The following is a 17,066-nucleotide window of genomic DNA, read 5'->3' on the forward strand; positions in this document are numbered from 1 at the left end:
GTCAGCACCCAGAGAATTTCCTTCCAGCCTTGATACAGTTTTTCCAGCAGGATGGCAGCTACATTTTAAGCCCCTGAGTCAAGCTGGGCACGTTCACTATGAGGCAGATCAGCTCTCTCACCACTTTTATTACAGCCTTTCAAATCTTTTAAGCTGCACGCATTAAGTGGCAAACACCAGGGAACAGGAGGTGAAAAAACAAAACCAACCCACATTCTCCTCCAGCAGAAATTTCAGTTTCAGAAGAACAGACAAACTCACCGAAGTGCTTTGCTTAAAAGCTTTCCTCACAACTGGAGAATTGGTTAAGAAAAAGCTACACACACAATCGTGGTTGATAATCCTATTAGGACAATAAACTGGGGGATGGGAAGAAACTGGAAAAGGAGAGCAATCCTCAAATGCCTACTAAGGAAAACGGCAAAAATAGAGAAAGCTGCTGCTTGGCAGAAGAAAATTCAGGGAGCAAGTGTTTGTTCCAAAATGGAACCCCTAAATCTCTGTGTAAAAAGACTGAGCTCACCTGCTCTCTTACTAAGAGAAACTTAGATGGAAATAAAGTACAACTTGCCTAAGGAAACACAGTGTTTTTAAGCTTCATCTTGTTCAGCAAGAGCTGGAGCCCTGGAAAACACCAATCTTCCTATTTTTTGTAAGTTGGCCAAGTTTTTCAAATTGCTTTCTCTTAAGTGCACCTTCACAGCACCAGCATTTTATCACCCTTCCTCTCTTCTTTTCCAACATATTCCTTGATCAAACTAACTTTATTTTGCTTCTTGAACACATGTTGACTGAGAAAGCCTTGGTTGCCCTCCTGAGTTGCTGAATCCATGTGCAGCTGGAATCAGGCTGAGCCTGAAGTCCTTCAGAGATGGAACTTGCCTGAGTGCTGGCCCGTTCCTTACCACAGTGGGTTTGTCTAAAACACATCCAGACCTCACAGAACCTTTCCCACCAGGCTCACACAGACTCTGCCACATGAAGATCTTAAGCAAGTCCTTCTGCTTTGGGGTAATTCTACTAGAGCTGCTTCACACAGAAAACCAGAAGTTTCACCACAAAGCTGTGCAGTGGTTGGGAGAATTCTACTGCCAAGAACTTAGATTTCTGTAAGCTTATAGAAATAAGCCACACCATCAGAATTTGTCACTCTTCCCACAAATTTCAGAGAAAAACAAATGAAAGATAAGCTGACTCTCTTTCTGGGCAGACCAATCTGCTCCACATGGCAAAATTAGCTGTTCTGGAGGCTGGAGACAGCTACATCCACTTTCAGATGCTCTGACCTTCACAGGGACCACAAGCATCTCTTGCTTAAGCAAAGGGGGCTCCTTCACTGCAGAGAGAATGCTTTTTGTGGTTTTTATTAAAAAAAGAAAAAGATTAACTGTACAGAACTCCACAGTGATGTCAACACCTCTTCAGGACACACACCTCCATGTCAAGCAACACCATTTTCCCCCACAATGCCTAACGCATCAACGAATTAACATTTACATGTTACTAATTTACAGTAACAACAGCTGGTGATGTTGGAAAAGATAGAAGATCAGAGATAAATTATCTTCTTCTACATATCAGAGCATGGTGGGTTTGCCATCAACATTTCGAGAAGGAACTGTACCAAAGCAACCCAGACAAGAGATAAGACACAAGGCAAGAGGAACAGCAGCCAAAATACTGCTCTAAGCAACGGTCACCAAATTAGACTTGTGTCCTTCCCTTTCACAGAGTTTGCACTGGCTTGTAAAACAACGTGAAATTTGATGTTTCCAGATCAGTTCCTCCATATTTAAAGAACATTTGCTGCACAGCTGCTGACAGTGGTCCTTGACAAGAGGAGCAATTGCTACACCTCTCCCTTCAATCCACAAGTGTTTCTCACAATGTTCACATTGCTTTAGGAGATGCTGTTGTCTGGTAGCTAAATTGAGATCCTGCACATGAGAAATCATCTGCTTCTCCCTTTCTGTAGGATTACACTACTCTTTTCTAATTCACCCTGCTAAGATACCCTCCAACTTTTAACTTCAAGGATGTCTTTTTCAGCAAGTGCTTTCCTTTCTGATTACATGAGGAGCACTGCTTCAATTATCTAGCTTTCACCATATCACTGGTGACTGAAGCTACAGAATCAAGAAAACACATCCTTTAGTTCTGTTCCAGAAAAGGGCCTACTGCATTTTCCAAACACCTGTAGGGAGAAAAAGTAAGTGCAATAAACAGAATATATGAAATGGCATGTACATACTTTAGTCATTGCTCCTGTCTGTGCTGTGTTCAGCCCGGTGTGCCCAGCCATCTGTGGAGATACTTGGGTTAAAGTCTCTGCCAGCACACTGCCTGCATTCCCCTGCATGGCAGGGGCAGAATATTGCATTCCTGCTCCCCTTCCTCTTCCAGCTGCCCCAAGAGATCCATTCATTACCTGCCCTTGTCCTTGCTGAGGCTGATTCATTAAAGTGTGACCAGAATTACTGTTGAGAAGGCTCTGGTGTGTCTGACTGAAATTAGTATTCATACATATCCCAGGTCCAGTCTGTGATGTCGCAGGGCTGCTCGTCACCATCCCCACTTGTTTTTGTGCTTGAGAGTTCAGGGTTTGGGATGCAGGTGTGGTAGGTCCAGAGGTGCTGGCTGCCTGCTTGGCCAGGCCCGCAGCAGACGAGTCTCCCGGGTTCAGAGGGCTCTTACCCATCGCTCCCAGATTGCCGAGGTTCGCGCTGTTGGGCTGCCCTTGCACTTGAGCACCGACTCCCTGCTGCACGGGGCTGCTGGAGTTCACATTGCCGATTCCTGGGTTTAAGGAAGAGCCGCTGCTTCCCCTTAGAAGTTCAGAAAGTTGTTTGTGTTTGGAAGCCGCATCTGGAACGAGGTTCCCACCGCTGTTCAAAAGGCCCAACTCGCCATTGGGGATCAGCTCATCAGGAAGATCATTTTCCAAGTCAAACAAAGATCCAAAATCTACAAGTTAAAACAGAAACACGAGTGAGAAAACATGACAAACAAGTAGCTAAAACATTTCTCTTCATTACTCTGTACCGGTGTTAACAACGACAGGCATTCAGATACATCTTTACCCACGACTCAGGTTGCCAGGAAGCGAACGAGGGTCCCTGTGACACGAACTCCAGAGCCTTTCAGAGCCACTGCTGGTACACACTGTGCACACACAGCCACACAGGGAAGAAAGAGCACTGGCCAACAAGCAGGTTTTCTGGCAAGACTTGACAAAACAAAGCCTAAGAAAACTAAGGTGGCAAGAATACAATCATCTAACTCTTAATTCCCCTGGTTTTGGCTAAAAGATGACAGCGGAAACAAGAGATTTTCTCCTATTGATTTACTCTCCCAAAAGAGCCATTAAATCACCTCTTCTGACCTCCTCTGTAATCCCAAGGCACTGAATTTCACCCAGCAATCCTCCCTCAGCCCTCTCATACTGTGTGCACGTGGCCAAAGAACATCTTCCAGCTCGGCTTCAAAGCTTCACCAAGAGACAACAACTCCTCCTTCAGCAGTTTGATCCCAGTCTCACACACAAACACACCTAAGATCGCTTTCTGCTCACTGATTTCTACCATGATCCACTTCTTCACGAGATCCCAAAATTCACTCAGCATTTTCTCCTGGTAATGCCTCTTGAATCAAGCCACTGCTTGACTCCGGAACGGCTCAAATAATTCAAATTGCTTTGTAAGTGCCCAGCCCTCATTTATCATGCCCAATATTGACAGAGGTAATCCACACACTCTCCAGATGAGCAAAATAAATCAATCAAATCTTCATTGAGCCACTTGAAGGAACAGCTCTGCCTGGTTGGAACATAAAGACCAATAAAAATGTGGTGGGGCTTTCTTTTTTTTCTGCTTTAAGGAGCAACTCAGGTTCACTACAATATTTTTTTGCACATCATAAGGAGCATCTGTGCAACAAGGTTACTTTGGTATGTAACTCAAAAACAGAAAGTTACCTCACTGTATATAGGTACTTCCATGTAAAAATTAAAGTTATATATTTGAAGACATAAGGACAAGCACAAGCAATATTAATAAGCACCTACACAGACCAGCCACAGTTCACCAGAGTAGCTGTTCAAACATACAGCTCATCTCGGAAGATTTTCCCAGTCCAGGGAATGTGATCTAAAACAACCACTTCCCACTGTAACATAAATGTGTGAAAATTCTATTTTGCCCCCCCCCAAAACCAGCCCTGACAAACTCCCATCCCTCACAGTGAGCAAGAGACAAACCACATTTTTTCCAGGTTAAAGAAAAGATCTTTACTAAAGAAGGGAATCCCAAAAGCTTCATTGTTTTAAAGTTTAATTCACTCTTCAGTCACAGGAAGCTGGTGCAAGACCCAGGCTGCAAAAATTATGTAAGATGGTACATGGAAAAGAAACAACGAACCCCAGACAACACATAACCTGTATCACAAAGCAGGGATGCATCACAACAAATCTCAGTACACTTAAATACCACGCATTTCATCAGCACATGGATTTCCAATTCAACCTAACTGAAGGAAAATGAGTAAAAATGTTAAGATTTACAATGACCAGCGAGTTACATCAACAGCCACAGGAAACACAGGCAGAAACGTTAAACTCTGCTGTTCTGAAGGCTCACAGCAGCACGTCCTTCAGGGGCCCACACCCTGCCATCAGCACCCACTGGAGTCAATAATCCCTCCAGGACTGCTCCGAGTTGACTGTGACAAGATACACCCCCGGCTCAGAACAGATCCCCTGCTCCCTTCCAAGCTGGCAAGTAACAAGCTAATATTTTCATTAGCAAGGTTCAATAAAATATTTTTAATTTCTCTTACTTGCTGCCTTTCCTTTCGGCTGTTCAGTTCACCTTTTCAGCTTGCCTCCTACAGAAATTCCTGCTGTGCCTTCAGCTCCCTTCCAGCCTGGGATTGCTTCATCCCTCCTCCTTCCCACACCACACTCCACACTGGCCGTGCTGCACTTTGTCTCTGCCTTTACCTTCTCCTTCCACTTTCCTTCTTCCAAGATTTCCCAGTTATTAACCACCTCTCACCCTTCCTGATGAAAAACCCACTGGATGTTTGGGGTCCAGCCTGCTTTGTCCACAGGTGAGTCCCCAGTGGGTGCTGGCTCCTGGTGGCACAGCCTGGAATGCCAGCAGGCTCTGCCATCCTGGAACAGCCATGAGGCTCTGCCATCCCGGGATGCCGACAGGCTCTGCCATCCCACCCCGCTCTAAGTTCAGCCTTAAGCGCACTCCTTCAGACAACTTCCCCAAATCCCACAAAAAGGTGTTTTTCCAAGCTTCTGCACCAAAATTGTTAGTGTTTCATCAACAAGAGAAGGGACAGGGGCAGAGGGGTGACAAAATGGAGAGGGGGAAGATGCTGCTGTTGCTTAAAGGGGAGTATTTCCCAGTTGTATTTCTAAATGGGATGCTGGAGTATAAATGCTCAATTTTATTTTCTTTTTTTCTTGCTTGCCTGGCTGGACTCTCTCAGTCTTGCCAGAGCCAAGGACTGGAAATGTTTTTTTTTGCAGTTTTTGCAGTTCCTTTACAAAAGGAGTGAAGAAAGTATTTGGGAATGCAGCCTCTTAAAACCTGAAGTAATCTACCGCTCCTAAGCTCCTGTAAGAAGGCTGTACATTAAGTTAAGGCATGGAAAACGTACAGCTCTGCCAGCAGGAAAATAAAATGCAGGTAAACAACTTAGCACAGCGGTCGTGTAAAAATTCACCGAGAATTCAAACGTTCACAGAGTGATTAATCATCGTCTTTTATATTTAATCAGAGCCATGTACATTAAAAACACCAACACAAGGCACGTTTTACGACAGTTATAAAACACAACAGAAAACAAAAGAATCTACTTGAGCACGTCTGCAACAAATCCATAAAGATGAGAGATTGTCTTGGCAGTTATAAAAAGAATAAATATATTTACACACATATAAAAACCTGCCATAATAAGAACACGGCCTATTTCTACCGACAGAAAAATGAAAAGCAACTGCAGTCCCTCCATCCTCACGAGAAGAACACAATTGATCCCATTCTCGATGCTTCAGCTATTTCTCAAAGTCAAAGGTACCTACCAAGAGCCCAAAAATCGAGGGATGCCTTTGCCTTACATATAGTTACCTGAAGCAATGCCCAGGAAGCAGCTCTGCTGAGGAGCCCCCACTGCAAGCAGCGAGCTCTGGAGCTGCTCCATCCCTCCAAAACACGGCAGAGAGGGAAAAGTGATCCGGATTTTAAAGGAGAACAGATTCCACGGACTCATAAGGCACATACCTCTAATCCAGTGCTCAGAAGGCAGCAGAGCTGACTGAGACTGTGGAGAATCACCTCATGATGCCTTGTCTCTTAACACAGCACTTCTGATCCTACACCTCGTGCCTCTCATCACCTCTGTTACATAAAATCAAGCATCCTCACCAAAGAACACAGATAACACGTTTTTTTGGAAGGCATGGAAAAGCACTAGGCAACTACCACCCCCCCAACTCTTTCCAAAAGGCTCCTTCTCCAATTTGAGCATCCTGTCTTCCTTGATCAGCTATTTTCACACATGGAAGATAACCACACTTGAGACACTTTCTCTCCTAATTTCGGTTTTATGAGCTTAAATGTCACAGTTTTCTGCCTTCCTGGACAACACTTTCAGAAATCAGAATAAAAAAAGATGTTCTGTTTCCCTCTAAGTCTTTTGAGAAAAAAAAAAACAAACAAACTGGGTGGCATCCTCAAGGATTCTTATCTGTATGACTGTGACTGTTATTAGGAGACTTTCTTAATATACATATTCAATCAATTAAACTGTTTCAATATCACCAATTTTACCCCTTTAGCTGAGTCTGGAGAGGTGGCAAACATTCTAAGGTGTTTAGTTACGTGACTTCTTATCTCACACCGCAAGCAGGAGCAGAACTATCAAATCCAGTTTCATTTTTTCCTGCACAATCTCTGCTTGAAACAGCGACTGGGAGTTTTCCTGTCACAACCCGACTGCCCATGCAGGGAGCAGGCACTGGAGTCACACACTGCAGCCCAGCACACAGGCAGTATTTTCACCGTGCCTTTCTTTCATGCCAGCATAGCTGTTACATTTCAGTGAGCCCAATTTTGTTTTGTAAGGCCTCTTTCAATCACGCCAGACCCCAGCAGACAAAGCCCCAACAGTTCAGAGCTCCAGCCATTCCCTAAAACTCGCTGTCAGGTAGCTCCTCTCAATAGCCACACTGTTTGGTGCAGTCAGCAATTACCACCTCCATTCCAACCTCCTTCAGAGGCTTCAGGATTCCGTAATTTATTGTTTTATAAAAGCAAATTACAGCATTTAATGTTTTACAGCAATTAAACAATGAGTTCATGGAAAATACAAAATTTCCAGTGAGGAAACTTTACATTAGTGTCTTTACCTAACAAGACACAGAAAGACTGTGATGCATCTGACCTTGACTGTCAGCAGAGCAGCAACACTTCTTCAGAACACGATGTTTAACAAGCTGCTTGAAAATAATGGTGATGAGGGACCTGGCTGGGTCAAGGAGACCCAGCTGGGTGGAGGGTGGTGAGGGGGAATGAGAGATCCAGCAGCAGGGATCTAGGTGAGTCCCAACAACTGATGGCTTGCATAATAAGAGATCAGAATATTTAAGTGAATTTCTTCCTGCCTGCTTGATTGAACTACTTGCACTTGGGATGAGAAAGGAATATGGTCTGGTTTGCTCATTCCTAAGTCAGTGGACTGGTCAAAATTCGTGGAAACGAGCCTGACCTTTTGGAAGTCTTGGTACTTGCCTCTAGGAAACTCATTGGAATCATTATCACAGCACTCTCTCGCTCACAGACCCACAGTCACAGGGGTTGGAAAGGATGTCAGGAGGTCTGTCTGCAGCCCAGCCCCTCAGGCTCCTATCAGAAGGCGCTTGTTCCAGCCCCCAACCTCCTTGTTAGTCCTTCACTAAACTCACTCCAGCTCCTTCATGACCTTCCCAGTGACGGCAGGGAGCTGACCAGTCTGCAGTTGCCTGTATTGTCCTTCTTGACAATTGGTATAACACGTGCCCTCTGCTGGGACTTTAGGGATGGGGGGATTGTGAAGGAAACACTCATTCTGCCACGCTTCCTTTGCAACTGGTTTTCTGGCAAAGCATGACTCTCCTTCCTAAGATGAATCCCATTCAGGGTACAGACATGCAACTAAGCAGCAAAGTTCCTAAAATCAATTAAATTAGACCCATTTTGTGCATCCCAATAACCCAAAGGGACACTATCCCCTTAGAATCTCGTTAATTTGAAGTTAAAGTAACTTCACACTTCTAAAATCTCCCCCAGTCTATTTTTGTAAGACTTCAGCAACTAAGTGACTTCTGAAAAGCAAAGCTCATTAGACAAACAAACCACAAAACTAATGAAGAAGAATCCCATCTCCCCTAATCTCTACTGCAATACTACCAGTATGATTGACTTATTTTAGAAACGCTCCTGACACCGGCCCCAACACCAGACACACGAGTCAGGACTGGGGAAAATGCAGGTATCTATAACCTTTATACCACCACTAATGTGTGTGGTAACAAGTACCACCTGAAACAGGAAAGGTCAACTGTTCTGTCCCTGCCTTCTTTCTCACCTCCAGGAAAATGTTATAAACAGAGATCCTTCCTTGCTTACACCAGGTTTAGTTCCCAGCCTCTTTCCACTTGCACGTTGTGTATCACAGAGTCACAACCTCTGCTGTGCTCACCCAAATTGTCTCCACCATCTCTCTTCTGCTGTGCTCATAATGAAAACGCAATCTGTGTTAAAAGTCTGGAAAAACCCAAGACACTGGCTTCTTTCAGGAATTATCCCTGTTTTCAGATCTACCCTTCCATAAAAATTGGATTGCTCGAATGTTTCCCTACCAATTACAAAGTAGTGTATAAGGACACATTAAATGCATCTGGCACTAAAGTTTACATAAAGAGAAAAAAATAGGAAAAATATTCAGATAAGAAGCCAGCCTCTCAAGACCAGAGGGGGATAAAACCAAAATAACCCCCATAATATGTGGCAGAAGCAGCCCAACAAGAGCATTCACTCTCGTCTGCTGTTGAAATCATCGGATGGCAAACAGTGGATTGACTTTGCCTTTCTCTGGTCCTACAAAACCTTTTTTCCTCCTTTCCCCAGGTGCCTCCACTATTTTGACACTGTTGCTGTGTCTGCTCTTGTGACTTTAAATGCCACCCAGCAGCATCCCCAGCACAGACACAGTGTAACAGTGCACTGTTACCGACCAAAACGCTGCAGGAAATGTCTTTGCCATAGGAAGAGAAACCCGGACAGATAGGAAAACGAGGCAAACAATCTGCCTGTGGACTGGGAGACAACACGCTGGAAACATCGGCTTCCCATTCACAAGATCATCCTGAAGAAGATTAAACATTTTAAGGTTCTTGGTTAAGAGAAGCGGGATTGCCTTCTCATCCTATCACAAACACACACACCTTGTTTGTTGCCCTAATTCTACAGCTGACAGAACCTTTAAGTTGGGGATGACCCTTTAAAGAGGAACATCTGAGAATCAGGTAATTAACAGTGGGCAACTGCTTCAGGCAGCATGAAATGCAGGGTCTGCACACAAATGCCTTGAGCTGACAGGGCCGCTGCTCCCCTCACTGAGCCACCCTCCCCGCCCAGCTGGAAAAGGAATCAGCAGATAATGTGCAAGGACATGAATTATCCTGACAAACAAACTTTACCTGTGACATTCCCTGGCCACAGACTTCTTAGTAAATATATTGTCAACAAAGGTGGTTCAGACTTTGAAGTTTTCAGTCCTCACCCTCCCGAGGACTGACAGTGATGAGAACTCAAGCTCAGTTCTGGCTCAGGCAGCTCCCAATATTCCCTTCAGCTACATGATCCTAAAGATCCCACCTTAATGCACCTTCTCCAACAGAACCACAGCCAGGTTTATTATCTGAAAATTAAAATAGATAAATATGTACTTGAAGTAATATTATTAAAACAAACAAACAGGCTAAGCAAGATTACCAGGAAACAGGCAATTCTGGGTCTCCTTTACGATGTACAATAGCTGGAAACACTGCATTACCATTCTTTTTGATGCCACTTTTTCCTCCCTACTTCTGATACCAAACTTAAGTGTCTTTTGCTTGGCAACTCAAATTCAGCTGTGCAAGAACACACACACCAAAACAAACCAAACACACATAAGGAAGCAACAGCAGATGTGTGCTTAAAACTAATGATTTTTGCATATTTCTGTCTAAAAAAGCTTCCAACCATAACTGACAATCCAAAAAGCCCCAATTCCCTCACAAAGCTATTTTACTTTAAAGCCCTGATTTCAGTGAGATGAGGCTGTTTTGAATCACTCTCATTAATACTTTCCTTAAGGGAGTTTATGAACCTTAGGAAAAAAAACTTCACAGCTACTCCAAACCAGTCCTACACTCAGCACTTACTGAATTCAAACCTCTTGGTAATTTCCCCAGTTCTTTTCTCCGTGAGATGAAACTACACAGAGGATGACACAGAAGTGATGTCATCACCAACACCCACTAAATCAGCCACCAAAGTACCCGCGGCGGCAAAGCCGGGCCGAGCGAGAGCAGCTCTTGGAATCCAATATTCCATTTCACTTCTCACTCTGCAACACAAAGGATCCAGCTCCGATGCCTGGGCAGGGATATGGCCACCTGTGGGATTGGGAGGTGGATCACCCAGGGGGAACAACTCCCGTGGACGGCACCGTCTTCCCGAGGAAGCTCCCGCAGCGTTAAGTGTGATTGGCAGGGAAGGAGATTATTTTACAGGCTTGCAGATACATAAATGAGAATTTACATCCAGTGTCACAAATAAGATCCTTATTTCTCAGTGGTGGTGAATAAAAAAGGAGGAAAGGAAAAATGAAGCTTTTGAAGAGTATATGTTAAGGGGTTTAGATTCCGAGCTATAATTATCTGTGCTAATAGGAGTTTCAGTTTTCTTTTTATTCACACTTTGATTGTGCACAATACCTAATAGTATTTCCGGAGGCATCTCTATTAAAAGAGTTTTTTAAATAAACGATTCAGGTTCTCTCTGTATCTCAGACATCTGAGAAGACAGATGGAAAACATAACATATGTTAAAAGGAAGATTTACAAAGCAAAAATTCTTTAAAGTGTAAACCAAATTAGGGTGGAAGTGTCAGATTTCTAAGCTAACCCACATGCTTTTCCACTGTATAAAGAACAAACCCTAGAATTTTTCAAACTGAGTTTTTCAACTACCCCCTCCACCCTGACTTCACATTGACTTGCAGTATTTTGCTAACAGAGTGAGGGGTTTTGTTCAAGTTCTTTTTTATTAGCAGGTAACAACAGAGAGTAAAATATCTAACAAACACTAAGAATATGGGGATTATTTTAACATGAAGCTGAAGGTATAATAACAAAACACAGCACGTTGCTGTAGAAATAATGAATGGCACTGGATGATGACGCCAAGGAACGTCCAGCCAGAACAGAAAGTGAATCATCTGCAGGAGAAAACTGGGAATCATTTCACAAGCTACCAAGAGATCTCTGGAGCACAGCAAAGACTGACTCCCCAGGCACAGCCTCTACTCCTGCCTGATGCTGGCAGGGCTTCTCTGGGAGCTTTACACCACTGCACAAGACAGCATTTACTGGGTTAATTTTAAGTCATAAGAGGGAAGGAATCAGTTTGATAAACTCCCCAGCACATGTGTAATTATCAAAATAAGACTTTCAAAAAAAAAAAAAAAAAAAAAAAAAAAAAAAAAAAAAAAAAAAAAAAAAAAAAAAAAAAAAAAAAAAAAAAAAAAAAAAAAAAAAAAAAAAAAAAAAAAAAAAAAAAAAAAAAAAAAAGAAAAAGAAAAAGACAGAATGGGCACAACGTTAAGACTGTGGACTGTCACATATGAGATCAGGGTGGCAGATCACCTGCTCAGCTTTTCATCCCACACACACAGATGTATCAAACTGCTTGGAAAAAATCTATAAAAGCCTCCAAACACTGAGAAAGTACACAACATCTTGCTATCAGCAATGCTCTAGGAATTGGTAAGAATCAGCTGCACTAGACTCTCTAAATGAGCCCATTTCTAATCTTACAAATCTCCTGTTCCAGATCACAACCGCTGGCATCAAGTGATGCGGGTCAGTCACTTGGGGTGAAAAAGAAAATAATCAACTTGTATCAAACTCACAGCTCAAAGTAAACATTCTTGCTTGGCATCCTCCTTTCCCATCCACCACCCACATTGTTACACCTGAGTACTAACTCTTATGAAACAATATAGCCATGAAATATCCAACCTCCCATCCCAGATACTTATGGTGCAAGTTCCACAAAACAGAGGACGTTCCCGTGGAATAATTCCAACTGCACACGCTCCTTCACCTCCAGCTTTTCAGAAGATGCATTTCTTCCCCAGATTTCCCCCTTATAAATCCAAGTCTGGTCGTTTAATGGAATTACCCTTTCCCTTGTTCCAGGGAGAGATGGAGGAAGCAGGTGTGTAACTGCGGTTCTTACTGTCACAGCACACAAAGGACACTCGAGTTTTGCCCATATTCTACAGGACAAGAGCAGACCGATTACACAGGCTTCCATGAAGCTTTTCAGCCACGCAGGAATGAACCCTTTAAAACATCCATACTAATGCTTCCACGTGCCCAAACAAAATCTGGTTTTAGATCACCCAGACGTCACTCCACCTGAAGTCTCAGCTAAGAACACGAACACGAGCTTAGAAAGCCTCGCTGTCTCTCCTTAAGCCACTTTCATTTTGTCCACCTCTTTTAAAACTAAAACCTAACTCCACTGCAACACACCTCTCTGGTTTTTGGCAGGGGAGCGGGATCAAATCAGGCTGCGCATCGACACGAACTCCCTTCTGCGAAGTTCTGAAGCTGGCTGGGAGTCAGCCAGAGATCTGCTTATCTCGGCACGTAGGAAGGCACGTGCGGCAGGGCCAGCCTTCCCCCGGCACGAAATCCGGGCCCTGGATGCCAGCACAAGGCTGTGAGCAGAACGGGAGTTACCGGGGGTGCCGGCCGCGGACTCTGCAGCAGCAGCCATGCTGCTTCACCTGGGTAAAAAAATCAACACCCCACACACACACACAAGAAAATCTGAGGTGAAAATCCAGCTCTGATGGGGTTTTGAAGCCGCTCATCTCACCTTCTTCCCAACTTCACCTACTTTAGGAATTCGTTAAGTCCCTCTGCTCTGGCCCAGATTACGCTGGGTCGTTTCTGGCACTGGCGCAGCTCCACAGCAGCACAAGCTGCAGGGAACGGAACGAATGCAGACAGAGGCACGACTTCAGTGCAAGCCAGACCTCACCACGGTCCAGGGGCACCTGAACACCCCCAGCTTTGCTGCTGCTCCACACAGATGTATTTTTCCCGATGTGTGTGCAGCCTTCAGCCCGACACCAGCTCAAGAACAACGTGAGGTCTCAGTATATTCTGCTGGAGGACCAACGCCAGCAACGTACAAAATAATCACAACACTCAACGTTAAAATAACACACTGCCATAAGCAAAGTTACTGCATTTCTACTTTTTGTAGGAGTCCCTTGTTTATTTTGCCCCATGCTGGATGAGAATGTCTCACAACAGCCACAGAGAAAGAGAAATGTTTAGGTATGAAAACGACTGTGTATCTAATAAAGCAGTAATTAGACAAAAGCACTACTCCTACTTGGCTAGACAAGGAAAAATCTTTCCCACGGACATTTTAGCACAGGAGCCAACTTGTTCAATACAGCACAGCCACCAGTCTTAACCTTTCTTATTGATACAAAGAGCAGCGGGGCAACTGCAAAATGGGACTATCATGAAACTTAACGACGGTCACAGCACCCATCTCTGCTACCCTTTCATCTCTGCTCCCTTCTCCCAGATCAGACATTAGATTTAGCTGCTTGGGTTTAACGGGAAAGGTGGTATTTTCAGAACTTAAGCAGACCGATTTCAACGGCACAAACTTTGCCCCGGTAAGCTGAGGAGCTATTTTTATCAGAAAGATTAAAGGCACCTAAAACTTACCCCGACAAAAGGAGTTGCTTAACATCACCGCATCAAAGAAACACAAACAAGGCTGAGCAGTTGCTTTCTGCCGAGCGTTCGGGGCTGCCATCAGAGCCTCGGGTCCGGGCGTTTGCAGGCTGGGAGCTGAAGGGCTCAGCAGCAGAACGGCGCGGCCGGGCCGTGGCTGTGGAATCACGTCCCCGCCGCGGCATCCGCAGCACCCAACGGCGCGGAGTTACCACTGCAATTACAGCGCCCTTCACCCGCACACAACTCGCTGCTCGTCCAGGCGACGAGCCTCAAACCCACCTCAGCCAGGCTCCTCCGGTCACAAAGGTCCCTTTCCAGGCTGCAGCAGAACTTTTTGATTTAAGCCTCGGCACCGGGGAGCAGCCTAGTTTAGGTCCAGGAGCAGGTTTTTGACAGCAATCGCTACTCAAACTACGTGTATCACCTGCTACAACGCACAAAAACCACCAGGGATGCTTCAACAACCAGCACTAAGTGCTGGCAACAAACCTAGAAGTGCTTTTCCTAAAAAAAAAAAAAAAAAAAAAATCTCTACGTGAACAAACATTACCCATGCTCTGGGTAGAGAGAAATTTTCGCCTGGGGAACGCGAGGGCGACAACAGAACTCCATGGACACATTTGCCCAAAATACGCCTCGGGGTTTGCCGTCCCAGTGCCCAGAGGCCCCCTCGGCCCTGCAGAACTTTCTGCAGATGCTGGAGTTCACATATCCAGCACTGCAGAGAGCTCACCGAGACGCACGAGAACTTGCTGAACAGGACGTAATTAAGAATGAAGCATTCCAGAACAGACCAAGTGAACTTCAAAAAAGAAAGAAAGAAAAAAAAAGAAATCCAAGACACCTCTTCAAACACCTTTCACTGGCTACCAGGAGAGCGTAAAATGTCCAGCTGCAGACCTAAAGAAAAACTGTATCTCACCCGAGTTACCGTGTAGCGTTTCACAGCAACTTGTGTATCAGCCTCCCGTTTATTCCACCGCTTCCACGAAAGGGATTAACGTGGTTCAATCACACGACCTCACCTAGATATTCCCTTACAATTCTTACTCTCGATACTGTTTCTTTCTCGCTTGTTTCATTTATTTGTAGGTTGAGAAGGATACCATAAAAGCCCCTAAAGGACATCCATAAACTATTGCCAAACGCAGATTGAGCAAGCCGAAAAAAACCACAGAATTTATCAGCTCAATTATAGTAATAATTTTTTTTCAGCCTATGAAAACACAGCAGGCATAGCACGATTAACTTATCACTGTCCCTTTCACAAGATTCATTAATCTCTGAAAGCAGAAATGCAAGTCCAACACACTTCGTGTTCCTCAGAAACCACTGGTTCAGTGATTGAAACAGAGGGAACACCGGGAGACGTCGGTCCACACACACATGCTTTTTTTACACACGTGTAAATACACACGTGTGTATTTACAACAGGCAGGCGCTCGCTGGAAACGAAACATTTTGATGCACCTTATTATCTACAAACCCATCACAACCGAAGAACGAGGCACGCCAGAGAGACTACACACAGCCCGACTGCCAGGCTGCCGGGCATTTCGTCACACAACCAACCCCACAACTTCAACCATTATCTGCAAATCGTTTGGGTTTTAAAGGAAAAACGCTCGGGACTGCTTGAGCCAAGCGCCTTAAACCTGAGACATAGGTGGGGAGGCAAAAATAAAATAAAATAAAAAGGTAGCAAAGTATTAACTGGGCCATGGAATTAGACGTTCTTTAAGGTTCTTTCCAACCCAAACCATTCCATGATTAAGAAGCTATTAGGGAGTTTTTATTCCGTAGACTGTCACATGTAAGGGCACAGTGGAAGAGCCTGTATAGGGCTGTTAGCTGTGGGTAATATGTGGGTTTTCAGGAGTACATAGAAACCTTGACCACCTTTCCAAGAAGCCACCTTCAGCTTAGATATAGATATTAGAAAGAAATTCTTCCCTGTGAGGGTGGGGAGGCCCTGGCACAGGTTGCCCAGAGAAGCTGTGGCTGCCCCAGCCCTGGAAGTGTCCAAGGCCAGGTTGGACGGGGCTTGGAGCAACCTGGGCTGGTGGAAGGTGTCCCTGCCCGGGGCAGGGGGTTGGAACGAGATGGGCTTTAACGTCCGTTCCAACCCAAACCCCGTTCCACGATTCTACAATAAGCAGGATGGTCGGCCCTTCTCCTTCCCTACCCGCACCTCACTCACCTGCGCACCCCCATCATCCGAACCAGGAAGCTAAAAACGAGGACGATGGAGGAAAAGAAGGGGAAACCCGACTCACAAAAACGCCTTTTCCAACCGCTATTTATAGCCGGGACGGTACTCGGCGTACGGGTCCCGCCCGGTAACTTCGACTGCAGGAGGCCCAACCCACCCCCGCCGGGAACCGCGGCAGGGCGGGCGGTCCCCCCAGCCCCCCCCTCCGGCGGGCCGGTCGGGTGTGTGTGGGGGGGGAACGGCCGTGGAGCCCCGCCCGAGCCACCCCCGCGGCCTTACCTGTGCTATCGCTGGCGGAGAAGCCCGGCGAGTTGAGCTTGGCTCGCTTGGGGTTGGGCGGCCCGTCGAGTAAGTTCTCCGCCATGGTGGCCGAGGCGGCGGAGCCGGTGATCGTTGTCGGGGGGTGCCCCGGGGGGGGGGGCCGAGCTCGCTGTCCCCGCTCCTCCGCCGCTCGGGAACCCAACAGCGCCGCTCAGTGCCCGGCCGGCCGCCCCCGCTCCCCCATGCCGGGCCGCCGCAGGCCGCAGGGAGGAGGGCTCGGGGCGGGGAGCGAAGGGCCCAGCGCCCCCTCCCTGCCGGCCGCGCTCCTCCCGGGCGCTCCCCCCGCCGCGGTGCCCGGATGGCGGCTCAGGCCGTCACTCGGGGCGCATTCCGCCCCCCCACACGCTCCCCTCGCCTCGCCCCGTCCCCTCCCCTCCGCGGCGGCGGCTTCGCCCCGGCCCCCGCCCGCCGCCCGCCCGCGGCCGAGGTAGGGGAGGGAGG

General features: G+C 46.0%; 1 protein-coding gene across 7 annotated transcripts in view; it reads right to left on the reverse strand.

Annotated features, from left to right (window-relative positions):
- Positions 1–17,042, reverse strand: part of CREBBP (CREB binding protein) — a 92,607-nt gene extending 75,565 nt beyond the window's left edge. For 5 of the 7 annotated variants that reach the window (XM_027882772.1, XM_027882770.1, XM_027882776.1 and 2 more), the window contains exons 1-2: positions 16,584–17,042; positions 2,252–2,964 (exon numbers count right to left, since the gene is read on the reverse strand). In XM_027882772.1, the coding sequence (XP_027738573.1) occupies positions 2,252–2,964; positions 16,584–16,668 (798 nt within the window). In that variant the 5' untranslated portion in view covers positions 16,669–17,042. The remainder of the gene's footprint in view (positions 1–2,251; positions 2,965–16,583) is intronic. The other 2 variants (XM_027882774.1, XM_027882773.1) reach the window with 2 other exon arrangements.
- Positions 17,043–17,066: the final 24 nt, after the last annotated feature.

The sequence above is a fragment of the Empidonax traillii genome, unplaced genomic scaffold (assembly GCF_003031625.1).
Source record: "Empidonax traillii isolate 1590-97213 ecotype Southwest subspecies unplaced genomic scaffold, ASM303162v1 scaffold111:size2041728, whole genome shotgun sequence".
In the NCBI taxonomy this organism is placed as follows: domain Eukaryota; kingdom Metazoa; phylum Chordata; class Aves; order Passeriformes; family Tyrannidae; genus Empidonax; species Empidonax traillii.